The following is a 20,234-nucleotide window of genomic DNA, read 5'->3' on the forward strand; positions in this document are numbered from 1 at the left end:
ATCTTAATTACAACAAATATCAGAAATCATAACAAGTCTTGAAATAAGGTTAGGGAGAGAAATGTTCTGTTTTCATATTACACCTCGGAGAATAATTCTCTGCGAGTTGACGGAACACATCGATCAAAGCCTCCAACAGCCACATTGTTCCACTCCATGTCAAACGTACATTGCCTGATTCTCTATCTCACAATGTTGTCTGAGCGTTAATTAAAGTTTTCCTACATCATTAGTGGACGTTCACGGTAAAAGATACAGAGACATTGTAGTAATATAGTATAAAGTGATTTCTACAATGGTACATATAGTATGGCAAAACGAGCAGCATTGTCACTCTGTCTTTTTGTACCTCTACGGCGTATGCTATTAAATTGCCAAGATCCATATTCCCTGTGTATTCTCCACACCCTTCACATTTGACGTGGAGGGTGAAGGCTCAGCTGTTCGTACTTCCATACATTTATATAGGTATTGTCTGGTTGTGATGTTCATTTGACAGGAAAATAAAGAGAAGAATCAAGAGGAAGATAACCCAATCAAAGCTGAAATAGGGCACCAAATCTAATTATGGACATTGTATTATTTTGTGTGCAGGTTCTATTTATCTATCAATCTATCTATCTATCTACAGTATCTATCTATCTATCTATCAATCTATCGATCTATCTATCTATCTAGTATCTATCTATCTGTCTATCTATCAATCTATCTATCTGTCTATCTATCTAGTATCTATCTATCTAGTATCTATCTATCTAGTATCTATCTATCTTATGTATCTATATTCCTATCTAGCTATCTATCTATCTATCTATTATCTACCTATATATCTACAGTGGGTACGGAAAGTATTCAGACGCCTTTCAATTTTTCACTCTTTGTTTCATTGCAGCCATTTGGTAAATTCTAAAATGTTAATTTTTTTTCTCATTAAAGTACACTCTGCACCCCATCTTGACTGAAAAAAATCAGAAATGTAGAATTTTTTGCAAATTTACTAAAAAAGAAAAACTGAGTGTGCAAAGAAATCATCAAAGCAAAAGGTGGCTACTTTGAAGAACCTAGAATATAAGACATATTTTCAGTTGTTTCACACTTTTTTGTTAAGTATATAATTCCACATGTGTTAATTCATAGTTTTGATGCCTTCAGTGTGAATGTACAATTTTCATAGTCATGAAAATACAGAAAAATCTTTAAATGAGAAGGTGTGTCCAAAATTTTGGTCTGTACTGTATATTCTATCTATCTATCTATCTATCTACAGTATCTATCCACAGTATCTATCTATCTATATCCTATTTACCTACCTATCTAAATCCCAAAAATGTGGGCAGCACTCCAAAGTCAGATGGTGAGAAAATCGATTTAAATCAGCCCACGTGATGTTTCGGCTCAAAATAGCAGAGCCTTTCTCAAGCATGGCTTTGGCATGCCGCCACTATTTTTTGGATTGTATACAACAGGCTTTGGTGATAACTTTGGGGTCTCTACACCCATTTATGCATGAAAACTGTTGCTTTTATTTTATCTCTAACTAATTTATCTATCTATCTATCTATCTATCCATCCATCTTTCTTAGAGGGAAACTCTGCACTTTAACTGCAATTTACCACATTCCACAGAAAATGTCAGATAGATACAATACTCATCTGGTACTGATTCTTGGATTACCTACTGTCTATTTTCAAGAACAACAAACAGAAATTAGATTTCTGCCTAAAGTTTTATACCCATGCCTTTTCCATCTACAGAATATGCCATAATGGCCTGATAGGTGCAGGTCTCACCTCTGGGACCTGCACCTTTGTTGAGAATGAGTGTCAACCATCTCGGTGGAAGTAAAGATAAAGGTGACCTTGCACTTATCTCCCTTTTCTTCTGTAGGAGTTAGAGCAATCTGTCCATATCTCCTGTCATGAATCATTAGCGACATATCAAATCTGTTTCAGTACAACTAGACTCACATTCCTACTTTCTCTTGTATCTACAAAATTGGTGTGGTTTGGCAAGGCTCTTGCCAGTAAATCCAGTACAAATTTGCATAGGACAGCAATACAGCAATGCCACTTATGTGCCAGAAGTAGCAGAATAATTAACACCATCTTTGAATTTTTTGTTTTTATATTCTAATATTATTAAAAGGGAATGTGACACCACCAGATTCATGCTTCCCAATATGAGGGAAGTATAAAATAGGGAGATACCCTGATGCCACTGGTGGGTCACTTGTTTCTTGCTTTAGTTTTGCTCAAATCAATGTTTATCTGCCATTCCTCTCAATGATGTGCTGTCTAACTCAACCCACACTATTGATTGACAGCATTCTGCCTGTAGAGTTCATGGACAGAAAACCGCCAATTAGTTGCGGGGGTGGGGATATACGAAGCTTGTAAATATAGAGGACGAAATAGCAGGAATTCATTACTGAGAGGACAATCAAAGCTGCAAGAAAAAGTTATAAGTGATCCATCGCTAGAATCAGAGTCTCTGCTCCTACTTAATGCTGCTTTTAGATGGTGCAGAAAACTCATTACAGAGTCTCTTTAAATAAAATGGAATAATATGCAACATATAATAAATAGGAAAATACTACATGTCCTCAACATATAAAGCGTGAATGACACCCAAGTCCACAAAGGCCAAACATACTCCATCCATCCAAAGACTAACAGCAGATTTAAACACAGAGTAAATATGGATCAGAACATAGTATCTACTTTTGGAAAATACTTAGCTAAAACTATAAACTTGCTTTAAAGGGGTTGTTCTCTTTAAATGCAACAGGGGTCCATGTAAAATAAAAACACAAGATACATCCTGGACAGACACCATTCCAGCAATGTTGGCGCTGTGTCTGCTGGCGCTCTGGAGGCTCTCTTATGTCACGTGAGCGTTGCATCCTATCAGTGGCTGCTGATGGGTTGCAGTGCTCAGCTAGATAAAAGGATTCACAGTACTCCACCTCTATGGGTGCACAAGTAGGGTTCCACCCCAATGACATAGATACGAAAACTTGGCATTCCTTTATTGCAAATTTTGTACTGTATCACGTAGACAATCCAAAACAAATCTCATGAGGTTTCGATCTATGATCAGACCTTCATTCGAAGGTGGAGGAAAGGTGGAGAGGATAGACTGCAATAACGAGGTAGAAAAGCTCAACTAAAATTCAAAGGTCTGGAAGCCTTTCTTGAAAAATATAATATTACCGGTAATGGGAAGTAGATTCTGTGATGGGGCGTTGATCCAGGGAACTAGTCTGATTGTCGATTGAGGAGTCGGGAAGGAATTTTCAACCTAATATGTAGCTATTAGTGTCTGTCCCATGGAGTATTTGCCTTTTCTGGATCAACATGTTAGGCTATAGGTTGAACTCGATGGACTTAAGTCTACTTTCAACCTTAAAAACTATGAAACTATGAATCTTCGCTAGAGTAAAGTGCTCCAGCGATCTTACTTGCTTCAGACGAAACTGTTTCGGCAAACACAGTGCCGACATCACTAGAACATCGCCAGTCTGAGCGATGAGTAAATGTTTTTATTTTTACATGGGGCACTGTTGCATTTAAGAACGGACTGTCCAAGAAGTAGACAACCCCTTTAAGCTCTAAGAGGCACAAAATGTTTTTGTAAAATGGCATTAACTTTTTTTAGTTATCTTTCACATTAGGGCACATTAAGAGACATTACTTTTCTATTTTTATGTATTTTTTTCCTACTATTACCAAACATCATCTAAGTATATTAAGGGTTATATTAATATGCAATAAGCGAGACACTGCGACCAAGTAAACGAATCCCAGTAATGACATGCAGCACTAATAGTGATGAAAGATCCAAGTCATTTTACATATGAAATGCTGAGACTGCAAAAACATAATAGTCCTTATGGAAATTAACAAACACAGCATATGCCTGATGGTGAATTTTTCTTACTTAGGACAGTGAAAAAACCTAGACATGGTTATCCATTACTATTGTCCTTCATTGAGCACAGATCAATGAGCACATTTTGGTCCTAGTTATAAAATGGTCAGCTATTATTTTCTATATGCATGTGTCACAATAAATCTCCATTTGTTATAATCCATGTAAACCGCATGTCAGTTTGCACTTTGTACCTGGACATGTTTTATTGATTGTGGATACGAGTTTCAAAGGCAGAACCGGGGGCTAATGGTTACATTTTTTTTTTCTGGGATGCTGTTAAAACGATCAGTCTGGTAAGAAAAAAAAAAAAAGGAAAAGAAAACGAAAAGGAAACACAAAGGAAACTGGAGAGAAATGTTCTTCAAAGCTCTTAAAACCCCTCTGAATAAATAGAGCAGCTTCTTTGTTGTAGCTGCCATTATAAAATACAGCTAGAACCGAGTGGCTAAACTCCGAATCCAGAAGAGCGAGCATATGTAAATGGGAGATAATATCTCATAAACAATATTCTATTACAATGCTGTCCTGATTAGGAATTGATCAAAAATCCCCCGTGTTTCTTGCGTGATTACATCTTTTGCAACAATCACAGGCGACATTTTCCCCCCTGGAAACGAGGCGTTGTATAATTTTCATCAGAGAGGTCCTCCAAGCCGGCTATCCGCACTACTGCGTATGATTTATCCTGTCATTAGCTAGAGAAATAGGTCCTTCAGCTTTCTCCTCTAGTATCGCTGGCCGGGAGATGAGCAGAGGAATATTTATGGCCGTGTATCAGGGTGCCGTCACAAACACCTGTCAGTAGCTGCACTCCTCCCTCAACACACATTTCACAGGCTCATCCACCTTGTCATTACAAGTAACCACTTCGTTTATTCAATTAGACACGCGTCACTTTGAAAAGTCACCAGTTGTCAGGAAGCGATGCTCAATGCAATTTAAAGCTGGGAGATTGGTTCACCTTGTGGCATAAGACAGGATGATATTTTACTATTCATATGCATCTCCATTATTGCAGCAAGCACCATTATGTGTTATTGCAGCTTTTAAGAAATGCTATTTCCCATTGCTCTTACTCAAAAATAAATATATCTAGTTTCATAGCACTCGGTTTCCTGGTTTTTGAAGCAAATTATTATTTTTTTAACTTTTGATGACACTATTTGAATTTTGCTGTTAGGTCTCATACATACGTTTCTTAAAGGGGTTATCTGGGACTTTTTATTTTTTAGCAGGTAGTTGCTAATTTCTTGTCTGTTCTGTTCCCAGCCGATCTCTGCCAGCTCACAGACTGCTCCTACCGGCAGCTTCAGCTAACATCAAGTTGGCAAAGCAGCTGCTTCTCTTCTGCTCTTCTCTGTTGACAGGGCATGACTGCTGATGTCATGCTGACTGACATCTGGCTCCCCACTGCCTAACTGCGGAGAGCCAGCTGTCAATCAGCATGATGCCGGCAGTCACGCCCTGTCGACAAAGCAGCCCAAAAGAAGAGCTGCTCTGGTGATGCGGAGCAGCTGAATTGTCAGCAGAAGCAGTTAGTGAGTCGGCAGCAGTAAAACAGGCAAGCAGTTAGCAACTACCTGCCTATCAATTCTTAGGCCCATTGCAAACAAAATAGTCCCAGAAAACCGCTTTAGGTCGTGTGAGATTTAGGCGTTTTGCACCAAATTCATCTTTCCATTAGTGCCTTTTTTGAAGTCTATTTTATATGTGTTCATCCTGTCCACAATGGTGAGCATAAAAACTCCAGGCAAACACATATACTGTAAAATAGACTTTAAAAAAAGGCACAAATTAAAGGAAGACGCAACTGAAAAACAAGCAGAGAACACTAAAAACTAAACAAAAAAATGCGCTTATTCAATAATGAATTGGGCCCTGTTTGGGCTGCTATATGGCGCCCGTGCAAGTATTGTACTTCAATATTTGATGGATTATATCTCAATCTTTTCATATGGCATGAAAACCTCTCTGTGAGACACATGAAAGTATAGCATACTTAGGGGTAAGGGCTTTATAACTGAGAACAAGTAGGAAGTGTCATTTATACATTATGCAACACTGAGTTGCAGTTTTTTCATGTGGAGTTCAATGCTTATAGCACACCCAAAGTCTTGTGAACTATCCCACCCGCCCCGCATCATTTTTAATAATTTGCTTTGCCTCTATATTTCTACTATTTGAAAACCACATGAATATGTGAGATGTCACTTATTAAAGCAGTTTCCACATGGATCCCACCCTCAGTAGATAGCCACATGTGGATTAACCCCACTGCCGGTAAAAAGACCTGGGGCTCTTGAAACTGCATATCCGTGGCAGGAACTTGGATTTCTGCCATGGATTTTGCTGTAAATATGTATTATTGCTGTAAATTGGGGCCTATCTGAGATAAATTAGAGGGGAAACTTTGCATCACTTTTTGTTCCTGTCTTGGGTATCTCCCTCATGTCCCTTCTCAAAAGTTTCGCAAGTATGAGGGTATGCGGTATAGTATGTGCTCAGTTACTTATGGACATTGTATGACATAGCTGTACAACACAGAATTCAAATATGGTTTGTATGAGAGGCCTTATTATAATGATAAAGACCAGAGCTTAGACAGGAAATTCTTAGGAGCATCCTACACAGAAGCCTGTCTAATTTATTTTATTGGTGCTCGGCTTCATGCTCACAACATACGGTACTAATACACTGACGGGAAATGAAAATGGGAGTACTAAGTTATTTCTTCTGCTACCCAGTACAGTATATTATTTAAACTAATTTAGACTGTATAGAATACTCACTATTTAAAAGTGATGGGCACTGATTTTGGGGGCTAAATCTAACCTGGCTCAGTCTCTGGTCATTAGACGTGGCTGTGATTGAATGGAGCACCATGATTGCACATGAGTGCTGCCGCTCTATTCATTATGGGAGTCGAGATCTGTACTGAGTTATCTCCATCATTCTCTTAGACAATCAATTAAGCAGCGCTGTGCATGTGTAACCATTCAATCATGACCACAGTGAGGCGAAACAGGGGACTGGACCAGTCAAATCATTAATGGAGACCCATCGGTTTGACTTCCCATTGATCCAAAATTCATCATCTATCCTGTGGATAGGTAAAAAATATCTTTCATTTAGCTTCGTAAAACAAATAGAAATATATAATTTAGAGTGACCTAGCTTCATGAACAATCATAGGTTGGATGGAGCACTGTGTGCCCTATTGGCACCTCGCTACCTTAACCATATGGTGCCCAAATAATTCATTGATACAGCGTGTAAGTAACCAAATCATACAGTGCCCAAATAATATGGCCAGATAGCTGCATGAATACTACTGTAAATTCTACAAGCCAGAAAGTATCCCAGGATAAATTTTAAAAAATTTGAGTAATAAACTACAAGAATAAGGGTTTACGTCGACAGAGGGGAGACCGCAGCTTTTGATTCATCCCACTCCTGCACTCATTAAAAGCCTTTCACTTTAATATTAAATGGTGCAGGTTTCTTTTAACAGTGCAGGGATTAATATGCTGAGAGCTTTTGGTGATGCTCTCAGCTGTTCACTGTTAGCCACTCTCCTCTCCTATATATTCTGGGCTCGGGCTAGCAGTCATTGCCAGAGCTAGCTTCATGCTGCATGGTTAGAAGTTTGAGGGTTTGTTGTTTGAGAAGGCGTTTGGTGGATTTTGCTAAGACTGTCGCGTTGTTTTGGGTGTGTGTTAATTCTCTCTTTCTCCTACTTTGGTTTTTCCCCATCCTCTGCTCCACGGTGTTATCTTCTGTTGTTTGTGTGCAAATATTTGTTTGATTGGTATTTTCCTTTAGCCCTGTTTGTATTACCTTATTAGTCTGGTTGATATACTGCCAAACACTACTACTCCCCTCTTCCCTGGGTGGGGGGAGGGAACAGACTGAGGGCGGATTCAGGAGCTCCGACAAGGTACGTGGCCCCGTCATCTTCACCTTCAGAAGTAATCCGGGGAACAGGACCAGCTAGGGCACCCTAGCTAGAGACAGGGAAGGAGCCCCTGGTCTTGAGATACCCAACAACAGAGTCATGACAGATTGCCAGGTGAACAGGACAGAGTGCTACAAGTCTGCAGTAACAAGTTAAGGATTAACATGGTTTCACTTACCACTATCATTTGCAATATCATCATCCCAATAATATTAAAGGGAGTTTTCATGACTCTGACAGCCCCTACCTCAATGCTGTAGACCTCAGTAAAATGAAAAAAAAAACACCTCAGTCTCATCTTCTGAACTGGCAGCACTACACCTATATCAGCACCCGGCCTCTCAGTGCTTAAATGACATTGTTATGCCACAGAGCGCTGCAGTTTATTAGCTGCCGCTGGTTGGCTGTATTGCTCAAACTCCCTTCAAACGTCTGATGGAGGTGTGAATAAAGTAATTCATCAGTGGCTGATGATTGGCTGCAGCGCTTACAAGGCATAACTATGTCATGCGAGCACTGGGAGACCCGTCGTCGATAGTACTGGAACTGTGTGAATATAAGGGGTTTTTTTGTTTTACATGGGGGGCTACAGCATTTAAGAAAAGGTTGTTCAAGTAGTGAACAACCCCTTTAAATCTACTACTTAAATAATAAGACCACAATTCATCAAGAACAGCGATTTCCTTGCTGTTCTTGATCGTGGTGGAGTTAGACACTCCTGATTCATGAATCTGGAGCCTCTGATGAGTGGCGTGTGCCTCCGAGCACCATACCAAAAATCTGACTTAAGTAATATGGGGTAAAGGAATGTCATGAATTGGATGAGCTGTACTGCCCCGACACACCCCAGCTCCACCCATTTAGGCGGAGCTTTGAGAAACAAATATGAAAACACCGAATGTTGCAAACATTTTTCGCAACTCAACGAAATTTTGTGACTTTTCAAAGCTTTTACAACACTTTTTTGCAAAAAAAGCTTTAATGAATCGGGCGACCTTAGTGTCTAAACTATCTGTTTATGTTCACAGTAAATACTTTTATCCCTTACTCAAAGACCTAAAATAAATCTGTACGGCCTCCTAAAGTTTTTGAGAAGAGAGTCTGCCAGCTCACAAGTTCAAGGTCCTAATTGATAAAGCAGCCCATAGAGCTGAAGCTTTTCTCCTTGACCTTACCAACTTAGACTACTATCATTTACAGATCCATTTTAGTGAACCAGTAAAAAGCAAGTAATTTATCGGACAGTTTTCAATTTTCATAACCATTACATGTTAGTAAAAAGTCCATTTGACTGCTCATAGTATTGCACTGTAAATGCCATTTTATTGGCGGTCATTATTTTTGAAAGCAGATACAACATAACTCACGCTCGATTACAAAGCTCTTCTTCCTAATAAATAACACTCTCTTTTATGAAAAGAGGCGTTTTATTAAAGTCTAGACTAGAAATATTGTCTTACCTATGTTACTGGGAAAATCATTGTGTCATGCATACACCAGAAATGTAATAAAAGCCTATTTGCGGCACTGGTAGAGGGGTCTGGGAGGAGAGATGTTTGATTGCTTTATAATAGCGGACATTGCGTTTTGTTATTGTTACATATCTCCAGTCATACTTACAAAGTGTAAATTGGGTTGCAGAATGTGATTTTTCATTTTTATTGAAACAATGAATTTGCTTCAGCGTGGTTAGCCTGGAAGCTTTGTAGACAGGGATAAAATGACACAATGCCGAATGCATAACAATAACTGTATACCAATGCCGCAGCCTTCAATTACTGATAAAACTAGGCACGCCATCCCAAAGTAATGATCTTTGTCTTACGCGTTTGAGGTGGATGCCAGGCTGTGGATGCCGCGCGCTCTGCCTCTCCCTATTCATTAGGATGCTGTGTGTGACGCGGGGGGTAACCCCGCCCAAAACCCAGCAGCCACCGCGGGGACCCCAGCGCTGAGTCAAGCCTCGCTTGTCATGACATCAGCGCGGGGTCACGTGATGCCTGTGAGTGGCCACCGATAGCGCCGCTAACAGGCATCATCAGCAACAGAAGGTAATTGCAAAAAGTCTTAGGGGCCCCGGGGGAATACATTGGTGGGGGTATTATAAAGTACTGTACAACTTCTTTAATAATATAATGAAAATGACAAAAAGATTTTTATGTGGATCCACTGTCATAGGACATCTTAAAGAGGACCTGTCATCCAGTGGCCAGTTTTTGCCCTCATTTTATTCCTGTCGCCCCCTTGGCATTTCATTTTTTTTTTTTTATTATTAAATCTGTCATATGGTCCCAGAGATATGGGCCTCTCTATTTAGTGCTAATCTTTATGGTCTGTGGAAATGGGGTGTGGCTCACAGGGTAATAATGAAGAGCAGCCTAACACCACGCCCCCAGGGAATCATGTGAGCCACGTCCCCTTGATACAGACCACAAAAATTAGCGCCAAATAAAAATGAAGCTGTATGGCATATTTTAAATAAACAAAAAAAAACAGGAATACTAAGGGGAGATGCAGCAATAAAACAAGAACAAAAACTGGCTACTTTGCTCTTCTTGACCAGGTGAGTCTGACTCCATCATGCCCCTTCATCAAGACCAGCGAAAAAAATCGGGGCCTATGTGTTATTTGAGAAATATTGTATGCAACGCTAGGTTATAATTACATTTTAAAACAATTTTATTCCCGAAAAATTAATTTTTAGGGTCTGTGCACACGTTTTTTTACAACATTTTTCAGCATCAAAAACCAAAAGTGTTGACAGAAAAAAAGCTGCTTAAAATAAGCGCATTTATTGCATGTTTAAGTGCATTTTTGGTGCGCTTTTACTTGTGTTTTTTTTTATTCATTTGTATGGGTGATAAGTGCTGAAACAAATGCCATGCTGCAGATTTGAAAAAAACGCTTTGATGGTTCAATTGCGTAAGAAAAAAAAAAGTAAGCTGCGTGTGCATGACATTTTAGAAATTATCATTCACTTTGCTGGTACTGCAAAATGCTGCATTTTTTTCTGCGGCAAAATGTGTGGAAAAATTACTGAGTGTCAACAAGCCCTTAGCAGTGGACTTGAAAATATTTAGGAGGAGAGCTGAAATACTGATCAAAGATAGGAAAACTGCATATATTGCATCTCCTTTAAGGTGCTTTCATAATGAGAATGCCTAAGACCCATTATCTCATCAGCAGGACACGGTGTTCTTTATGTTCCACACCATTACCTGCCAATATATAAATATATACCACAGGGAAAAATGCCAATTTCTAATTACAGTAGACATTAATTGGAGACTTTCAGCTTCTGGATGTCTAATAAAATGAATTTGAAAATCTCATATCCAATGTTCCTACCGTCACTGGCATGTATTTTTACATGATATTGTTTTGTGCATGCAGAGAAAAAACTTTCAGTAAATACTAGTATTGCTCATGAGCAGTGGCGTACCGCCAATGGCGACAGACCACATGACTGCTATGGGGCCCGTGAGCTGGGGGGGCCCATAGCAGTCCAGGGGCGGACATACCGCTGCTGGTGCAGCTGCGCCGGGGGGCCCGCCGGTGCAGCGTCTCCCTGCTCCGCTGCTGACAGGACAGAATGGCAGCAGAGCTGCAGAGATCCGTCCTCTGCTTCCTGCCCGCCGCTTCCTCCCTCACACAGGCACGCGCTGCTTGATGACGTCATCATGCAGCGCAGGCCTGTGTGAGGGAGTAAATTGCAGACAACAAGGATGCTGCGGCCTGCGGGGGAACGGGCAGCGAGGTAAGCGTTTTTATTTTTACTGAAACGCTGGGGAGAGCAATAATGGGGCTGATGGGGCTGGAGAGAGCAATAATGGGGCTGGGGAGAGCAATGGTGGGGCTGGGGAGAGCAATCGTGGGGCTGATGGGGCTGGGGAGAGCAATGGTGGGGCTAATGTGGCTGGGGAGAGCGCTGATGGGGCTGGGGAGAGCAATGGTGGGGCTGATGGGGCTGGGGAGAGCGCTGATGGGTCTGGGGAGAGCAATGGTGGGGCTGGGAAGAGCAGTTATTCTGCATCTTGCGGGGGAAAGGGCAGAGAGGTAAGTGTTTTTTTTTTATTTTTACTGAAACGCTGGGGAGAGCAATAATGGGGCTGACTGGGCTGGAGAGAGCAATAGTGGGGCTGATGGGGCTGAGGAGAGCAATGGTAGGGCTGATGGGGCTGGGGAGAGCAATCGTGGGGTTGATGGGGCTCGGGAGAGCAATGATGGGGTTGGGGAGAGCAATGGTGGGGCTGATGGGGCTGAGGAAAGCGCTGATGGGTCAGGGAGAGCAATGGTGGGGCTGGGAAGAGCAGTGATGGGGTTGATGGGGCGGGGAGAGCAATGATGGGGATTAGTAGTCCAATGACGGGGATGGGGAGAGCAATGACGGGTTGCTGGGAGAGAGCAATGATGGAGGTGCTGGGAGAGTAATGACAGGGGTTGCTGGGAGAGAACAATGATGGGGGTGCTCGGAGAGAGCAATGATGGGGGTGCAGGGAGAGAGCAATGATGGGGGTGCTGGGAGAGAGCAATGACGGGGGTGCTGGGAGAGAGCAATGATGGGGGTGCTGGGAGAGAGCAATGATGGGGGTGCTGGGAGAGAGCAATGATAGTGGGGCTGGAACAGAGCAATGATGGGGGTGCTCGGAGAGCGCAATGACGGAGGTGCTGGGAGACAACAATGACGGGGTGCAGGGAGAGATCAGTGACAGGGGTGCAGGGAGAGAGCAATGACGGGGGTGCTGGGAGAGAGGAATGACAGGGGTGCTGAGAGAGAGCAATTACGGGGGTCCTGGGAGAGCAATGACAGGGGTGCTGGGACAGAGCAATGTTGGGGGTGCTGGTAGAGAGCAATGACGGGAGGTGCTGGGATATAGCAATGACGAGGGTGTTGGGACAGAGCAATGATGGAGGTGCTGGGACAGAGCAATGATGGGGGTGCTTGTATATTTTCCGTGTGCACATAGCCTTACAGTTAATTGGGGAGAGTCACAGAGAATGAATAATTTATATTATTGGCAGGTGGAGATTATAGTTAATGGGGGGCACAGTGCTGCTTATCACTTTATATTTTGATTACTAAGTGGCTAATAGTATATTAATGAGGGGTTACAGATCTGTATTCAGGGGAGCAGTGCGGGGGAGACACATGTATATATACAATATATGTGACCTTGTTATTATCTAGGCTGGAGATCATCATGAGAAGAAGAATCGTGACTGGGAGATGTCGACATAAAGGTCTGACCAGATGGAGAAGAAGCAGCAGAAACTAACTCTGATCAGATGAGACGTCAGCGGTAAGTGCCTGGATGTAAATATTATTCTGTATCTGCACTGTGTGACTTGGAGTGATAATATTACATGTAAAATCCCTTAGGCTGCATTCTCACATTTGTGTGAAATGTCAGATTTTTTTATCAGATGGTCCACGGACTTGTAGAGTTTTATAGATCCATTCACACATTCATGAAAATCACGGATCTGAGAATGAGATCTGTGAGGGTCAGAGAATGTCCTGTTCTGATCCGATTTTGAGGATTAGAATAGGACATGCTCAATGCGTCTGTAAAAATGGGCAGCACACTGACACTGCACACAGATGCAGGAATGTAGCCGTATTATGTATAGCACAGTCCCTTAGTACATAGTGTACTCACTTATTATGTATAGCATACGCCCTTAGTATATAGTGTACTCGCTTATTACGTATAGCGCCATCCTTAGTTATATAGTTTCATCTTTTATTATGTATAACACCCTCCCTTATTATCTATCATCCTCTCTAGCTCTAGGGCTCACAATTGGGGGATCATACTGTGTTGGGGTCAGCAAACTTTGCCCTGGGAGTTGAGGTGAGGTCCAGTAGGGTCATTATACTGTGCATATGGAGGAATTCACCATGGGGGTATCATACTGTGTTTGGGGGATACTTTTGTTGGTATCACACTTTATGGGACAATGAAAGAGGGGCCTAGGATGTCAGCAGGAGGAAAAAATACTATATAAAGGCTGGAAGGATGTGTGATCTGCTCTTCTATGACCCTGACAATTATTTTCCTTTTTTTGGGGGGGGGGGGGCAATTTGAACTTCTGCTATGGGGCCCCATGAATCCTATGTATGCCCCTGCTCATGAGATATCAATTCAGAAGCATCTTTTCTATTAACTCTGAGCATTTATGAACAAGATGACAACCGGGTGTTACCCTTCCTCTTAGGAAGTGCGTCCCCTACACACTCTGGAGGTTTGTCTCCTACGCAATCTGAAGGTGTGTCCCTATGCAATCTGGAGGTGTGTCCCTATCCACTCTGGAGGTGTGTCCTTATGCATTCTGGAGGTGTGTCCCTACCCACTCTGGAGGTGTGTCCCTACGCAATCTGAAGGTGTGTCCCTTCGCACTCTGGAGGTGTGTCCCTATGCACTCTGGAGGTGTGTCCCTACGCATTCTGGAGGTGTGTCCCTACGCACTCTGGAGGTGTGTCCCTACGCACTCTGGTGCCGTGTCCCTACGCACTCTGGAAGGGTGTCCCTACGCACCCTGGAGGTGTGTCCCTATGTACTCTGGAGGTGTGTCCCTACGCACCCTGGAGGTGTGTCCTTATGCACTCTGGTGGTGTGTCCCTATGCAGTATGACACTGCCACCACTAATTGGACTGTGTCAGACTATGTAGGGACACCCCCTCCAAATGAAAATACCCAGCTGTCAATTTATTTATTTATTACTTGGAGGAATAAAAGAGGAATGGCACAATGCAAAGTTCCAATAAAAAATGCTATTTTATGTGGAATACAAACCTTTAGTAAAGTAAACATTTAGAAGAGCCAACAGATCCTCTTTAAGCTCCATTGGCATAGTCTAAGCCACCAACCTTTGCATGTACCTGGGTTCCTCAGTAAGTTCTGTAGCATTTTTACAGTTCTTTGCGCTAAAATAGTTTGGGAATCAATACTTTATGACAAAGAAATGCAAATTTTGTGAACAATATCCATCATTAAAAGAAAATACAGGGCATTTTCTTTGTGAAGAAATATCTAATGAAGAACATAAAGGACTTACCATTCTGGACATCCAATACATGATGCTTATCTAAGGTCCAGCCACCCATATTTGAAGCATCCAACTCATAACCTTGCAAAACTGCTGTTCTTTTCTCCCATAGTGTCAGGTCAAGACATGATTCATATTCGTACCCTACAGACACTGCAACCAAAATCAGAATGAATATAAACTATAAGTAACAGGATTAACAGAAAGACTGTTTTATGCATATATAATCCATGTTTAACAGCCCCGATTAAATTTTTCAATGGCATAATAACTGGCTGCGCTATAGTTACATACATTTGTTGTTTAATAACCTATCATTTTATACCCTGGAATCCTCTTTACAGAAGTAATGAGACAAATATGAGTCAATGTAACATAGTGAGCTTGAATCTTGGCTAATTGGATCATGCATGTGTCCACACCAGTATTCCATGATCACAATTTTAATCCCAATGTTTTCATTCAAACTTTGTAAATTAACATATTATTTTTTATAAAAGCCACATATTGATATATTGTATGGAATACCACTAATTTATTATCCTACTATACAGTTTAATGCAATATATTATCGGTAATAATGTCTAGATTCATAAATTATCAAAACTCATGAAGGCAAGAATCATAAGATAAGATTTTTTGGGGTTAAAGTTATACCATTCTAACAATTTAGGGCCTGATTCATTATTGGATTTACACCTATTTTTGTCTAGCTTTTTGTGTTTTTCACTTGTTTTTCATTTCCATCCAATTCTTTAATTTGTGCCTTTTTAAAGTCTATTTTATATGTGTTCAACAGTTTTTTCTTCTGTTCACCATTTTGGGCAAAGTTTGGGGTATCCAGATGTTTTAGGCTGATTCATCATTTGCGACGAAAAACATTTTTGTCTTTGTGAAAAATTCATGAATCTCTCCATTTTAAAATAATATGGTGAAAAAAACAGCAACAAATACCCAAGTGGTAATTAATGGAATGGTCTGAATGACAGTTGAGTACCACAGGGGTCAGTATTGGGCCCTTTTGTTCTTAATATAATTATTAATGACCTTATAGAAGTAATAAGCTCAGAGGAGGATTATTTAACACTACAGAAGGATTTGGGGAAGTTGGAAGATACGGCCAAGAAATGGCAATTTAATTTTAACATACGTTGTAGATAAATGTAAGATCACACACTTTGGCAGAGAAAACAAAATGTATAGTTATGTACTAAATAGTAAAACCCTGGGTAAAACTATCACTGAACAAAACTTGGGAGTATTAGTGGAGAGCAAACTCAACTTTAGTGACTTGCCAGGCAACTGCTGCCAAAGCAAATAAAATAATGGGATGTATTAAAAGAGGCATAGATGCTTATGACAAGAACATAGTTTTGCCTCTATAGAAGTCACTAGTGTAGCCAATACTGTGTACAATATTTGTTTGTGGTGTATAAGAAGGACAAAGCTGAACTTGAACAGATTTAGAAAAGAGCGACCAACGTTAGTAAGGAAATGGATGAGCTTCAATACCAAGACAGGTTATCATTTTTGTGGTTATTCAGTTTGAAAAAAACAAAGGCTTAGAAGGCAATCTTATGATATAAAAACAATGTACAAATATATGAGGGGACAGTATAGAAATCTTTCTAATGATTTTTTTACAAGTAGGACTGCAACAATGACAAAGGGACAGCTGCTACATCTAGAGCATACATGTCAAACTCTGGCCCATGGGCCAAATCTGGCCCTCAAGGTGATTATATTTGGCCCCCGACACCAGAACCACCACCCCTATGTAGGGCCTATTATTCTGTGTGGAGGACTATGTGATGCCCATTATTCTGTATGGAGGACTATGTGGGGACAAATATTCTGTATGGAGGACTATGTGGGGTCCATTATCCTGTATGGCGGACTATGTGGGGCCCATTATTCTGTATGGAGGACTATGTGGGGCCATTATACTGTATGGAGGACTATGTGGGGTCCATTATCCTGTATGGCGGACTATGTGGGGCCCATTATTTTGTATGAAGGACTATGTGGGGCCAATTATTCTGTATGGAGGACTATGTGGGGCCCATTATTCTGCATGGAGGACTATGTGGGGCCATTATACTGTATGGAGGACTATGTGGGGTCCATTATCCTGTATGGCGGACTATGTGGGGCCCATTATTCTGTATGAAGGACTATGTGGGGCCCATTATTCAGTATGGAGGACTATGTGGGCCCATTATTCTGTATGGAGGACTATGTGGGGCCATTATACAGTATGGAGCACTATGTGGGGTCCATTATCCTGTATGGCGGACTATGTGGGGCCCATTATTCTGTATGAAGGACTATGTGGGGCCCATTATTCTGTATGGAGGACTATGTGGGGCCCATTATTCTGTATGGAAGACTATTTGGGGCCAATTATACTGTATACTGGTTGGCCCGTGACTTTGTCCAAGTTTTTCATTTTGGTTCTCTGTGTGTTTGAGTTTGACATTCCTGGTCTAGAGGAAAGAAGATGTAATCAGCATCACAGATGACAAGTTTGTACTGTAAGAATAGTGAGATTATGGAACTCTCTGCCACATGATGTTGTAATTGTCAAGTCACTAAAAAGTTCAAGCAGGACCTGGATGCCATTCTCATAAAATATAATATTACAGGTTATGGGTACTGTATTCTGTTGTTCCAGGGAACTAGTCTGATTGCCGTATGTGGAGTTTTTTACCCTAATTTTTACCCTAATGAGGTTTTTAGCCTTCCTCTGGATCAGCATGTAAGGTTATAGGTTGAACACAATGCACTTTTGTCTTCTTTCAACCCTAAAATTATGACACTTAAAATTCTGAAGACTATTTGCAAAGTTGCTTTTTTATTTTAGATGGGAAAAAATTGCAGGTGAGGTTGTACATATCCTTAAATATATTTACAATACTATATAATATAATACATATTTAGGATTTTTATTTTAAAAAATGAAATTGAAGAGAAAGTCATTGTAATGAAATATGCCAGCACAACTATTATAACACTATCTGCAGGCAGAAATAAATACAGTATAGCTCATGTTTAATAACACTTCTTGGATAGAACATCTTATATGAAATCCTATACTATGATAAGTATACATAAATCAGGCTGACGACAACGATCCTTCCTATGAATTAGCATCTGGTTTATATTTTGTCTCCAAGCTTACATTGTTTAGCCGGTTTCCAATGTCTGACTCAGCCAATAACATAACATTGACAACTAAAATCCCAGATAATATTCTGTGCAAACATCTTGAATTTTCTAACACCTTATGTGATGAATTGCAGCTACCCTGCAGTGTTTTTGCATATTTCCCCAAGTTAAAGCATGTCATGAGCTGCGCCAGCCTCGTCATCTCTCACTCCTGCTGCTTCTGCCTGGTTAATCTCCATTGCTCCAGGATACAGGTTCATCAGAGCTTCACACCTCAATCATCCGGGACAGAGGTGTGCGCCCTAATGGTAGGAGCTGTGATCCTTACATTCATAGTCTGACTCGAATACCTCATCTGTTTCTTCAAAACAATATTAATGGGGAGTTTACATGGCTGTTGAGTTTTTCTCACCAATACATTGATTCATTAACGATGTGATTACAATATTGCCTGTGATTTCAAAACTCTTGGTACAGAACAGATTTCATTGAACAGCTCGTATCATTCCATTAATGTTGTATATTATACGGTGAACTCAAAAGTAGGGATCAGTGGTCTCTGTGCAAGCTGGAGGATATATACACATGACAAATGCTGAAGATAGAAAAAGAAGCTTACCATCATTGTCATGTAATGTAAAGTAATGAAGGAAGATATCCAGCGTCACCAGGTAGAAGAATAAACCGTAACATGTATTACTAGTATCAGATATTCATGGCAATACTCATTTTACAATATTACAGTAAGTTTCCCCCCCTCCCTTCCCCCCCCCCCATGGAGACCTTTCTTTCTTTTTTTTCTTTTTTTATTTTATTCCCCCCTTTCTTTCCTTTCCTCTTCTTCCCTACTTTACTCCTTTTCTTTCCTTCCCCTACTCCCTTTCCTTTTCTTTCCCTTTTCTTCTTTCCTTCTTCCCTCTCCTCTCCGCCATGCAGTTTACCAAGAGTTTTACTCTACAGTAGTATATATAGGTGTACTCTAATTAATCCTATCCAACCATGGCTGTCATAATTTATGGAAGTATTCCTGCTTATTCCTCTTGGTGTAAATACTTTTTTCAAGTTGAATTATATAGTTCGTTTGGGCAATGAGGCCTCCTCTCTAATCCAATATTTTGCAATCAATTTTCTGGCAATAAACAATAATCTCGCAATTGGTCATGTTGTCTGTTTTTATTTCCTCAATACCCTAATATACATGTCAGTGGGTCCCTAGGGACAATACACCTATACACCATTCCAAAACGAATGGTGTATCCAAAAGGGGGACAATCTAGGACAATGCCAAAGCATATGCAGTATGTCTGCCTGAGATTGCGAGCACATTGGGCAGTCGGACTTAGACTTCAACCCTGCTTTACATAACATATCAGGGGTTCTATACGCCCTGTGGATCACATACAGCGGTGACATTCTCCCAGGTTCACTCATGGATAACTTGGGTATATATTCTAGAATAGACCCCCACCTATCGTCGTTTATCTCTCCCAAGTCTGTCTCCCACTTCCTTCTAGCTTTGATAGGGTGTCCTCCAAGAAAGGCATGCAGCAGGTCTCTATACACTTCAGATATTGCCCCTTTCGTTCCTCTGTTTTTAAGTATAAAATCTAACATCAGATCTATTTGTATTCCAATAGACCCTCTTCTGCTTTGGGTCTGAAATGTGTGCTGAACCTGTCTATATTGAAAGAGGTTTAGCCTTGGGAATTGAAATTCTTCCTGCAACATTTCATATCATTTAAGCTTCCCTCTGCAAATCAACTGATAGATCAGGCCAATACCCATTTCTTTCCACTCATCAAACCCCTTCATATTACTGAACTCCTGAAAATAGATGTTATCCCAGATAGTTGAAAACTTAGTGAAGTGAGTTACCCCCCTAATCTGCTTGATTTTCTGCCACATCTTATGTATTAGATTTAAGGTATGGTAATGTGATCCCCATTTCTTGAAAGATTCCCGCCTCCAGTCCCATACTTAATGGCGAAATCTTAATTAAGTGCTCCAAACTGACAGGTACCTGTCCCTTTCCCATAGTCTCCCCCCCCTTGAGGTGATGGCTTTGTGCAGAAAGAAAGTATAACCAGGGATTAGGGAGCGCTAGGCCTCCCTCCTCTTTCGGTCTC

General features: G+C 40.9%; 1 protein-coding gene across 17 annotated transcripts in view; it reads right to left on the reverse strand.

Annotated features, from left to right (window-relative positions):
* Positions 1 to 20,234, reverse strand: part of TENM3 (teneurin transmembrane protein 3) — a 1,704,102-nt gene that overhangs the window by 96,566 nt on the left and 1,587,302 nt on the right. For all 17 annotated transcript variants that reach the window (XM_073643373.1, XM_073643362.1, XM_073643479.1 and 14 more), the window contains one exon: positions 14,950 to 15,093. In XM_073643373.1, coding sequence (XP_073499474.1) covers positions 14,950 to 15,093 — 144 coding nt within the window. The remainder of the gene's footprint in view (positions 1 to 14,949; positions 15,094 to 20,234) is intronic.

This window comes from Phyllobates terribilis, unplaced genomic scaffold (genome assembly GCF_046119375.1).
Source record: "Phyllobates terribilis strain yellow unplaced genomic scaffold, ASM4611937v1 Scaffold_1__5_contigs__length_1240528914, whole genome shotgun sequence".
NCBI lineage: Eukaryota > Metazoa > Chordata > Amphibia > Anura > Dendrobatidae > Phyllobates > Phyllobates terribilis.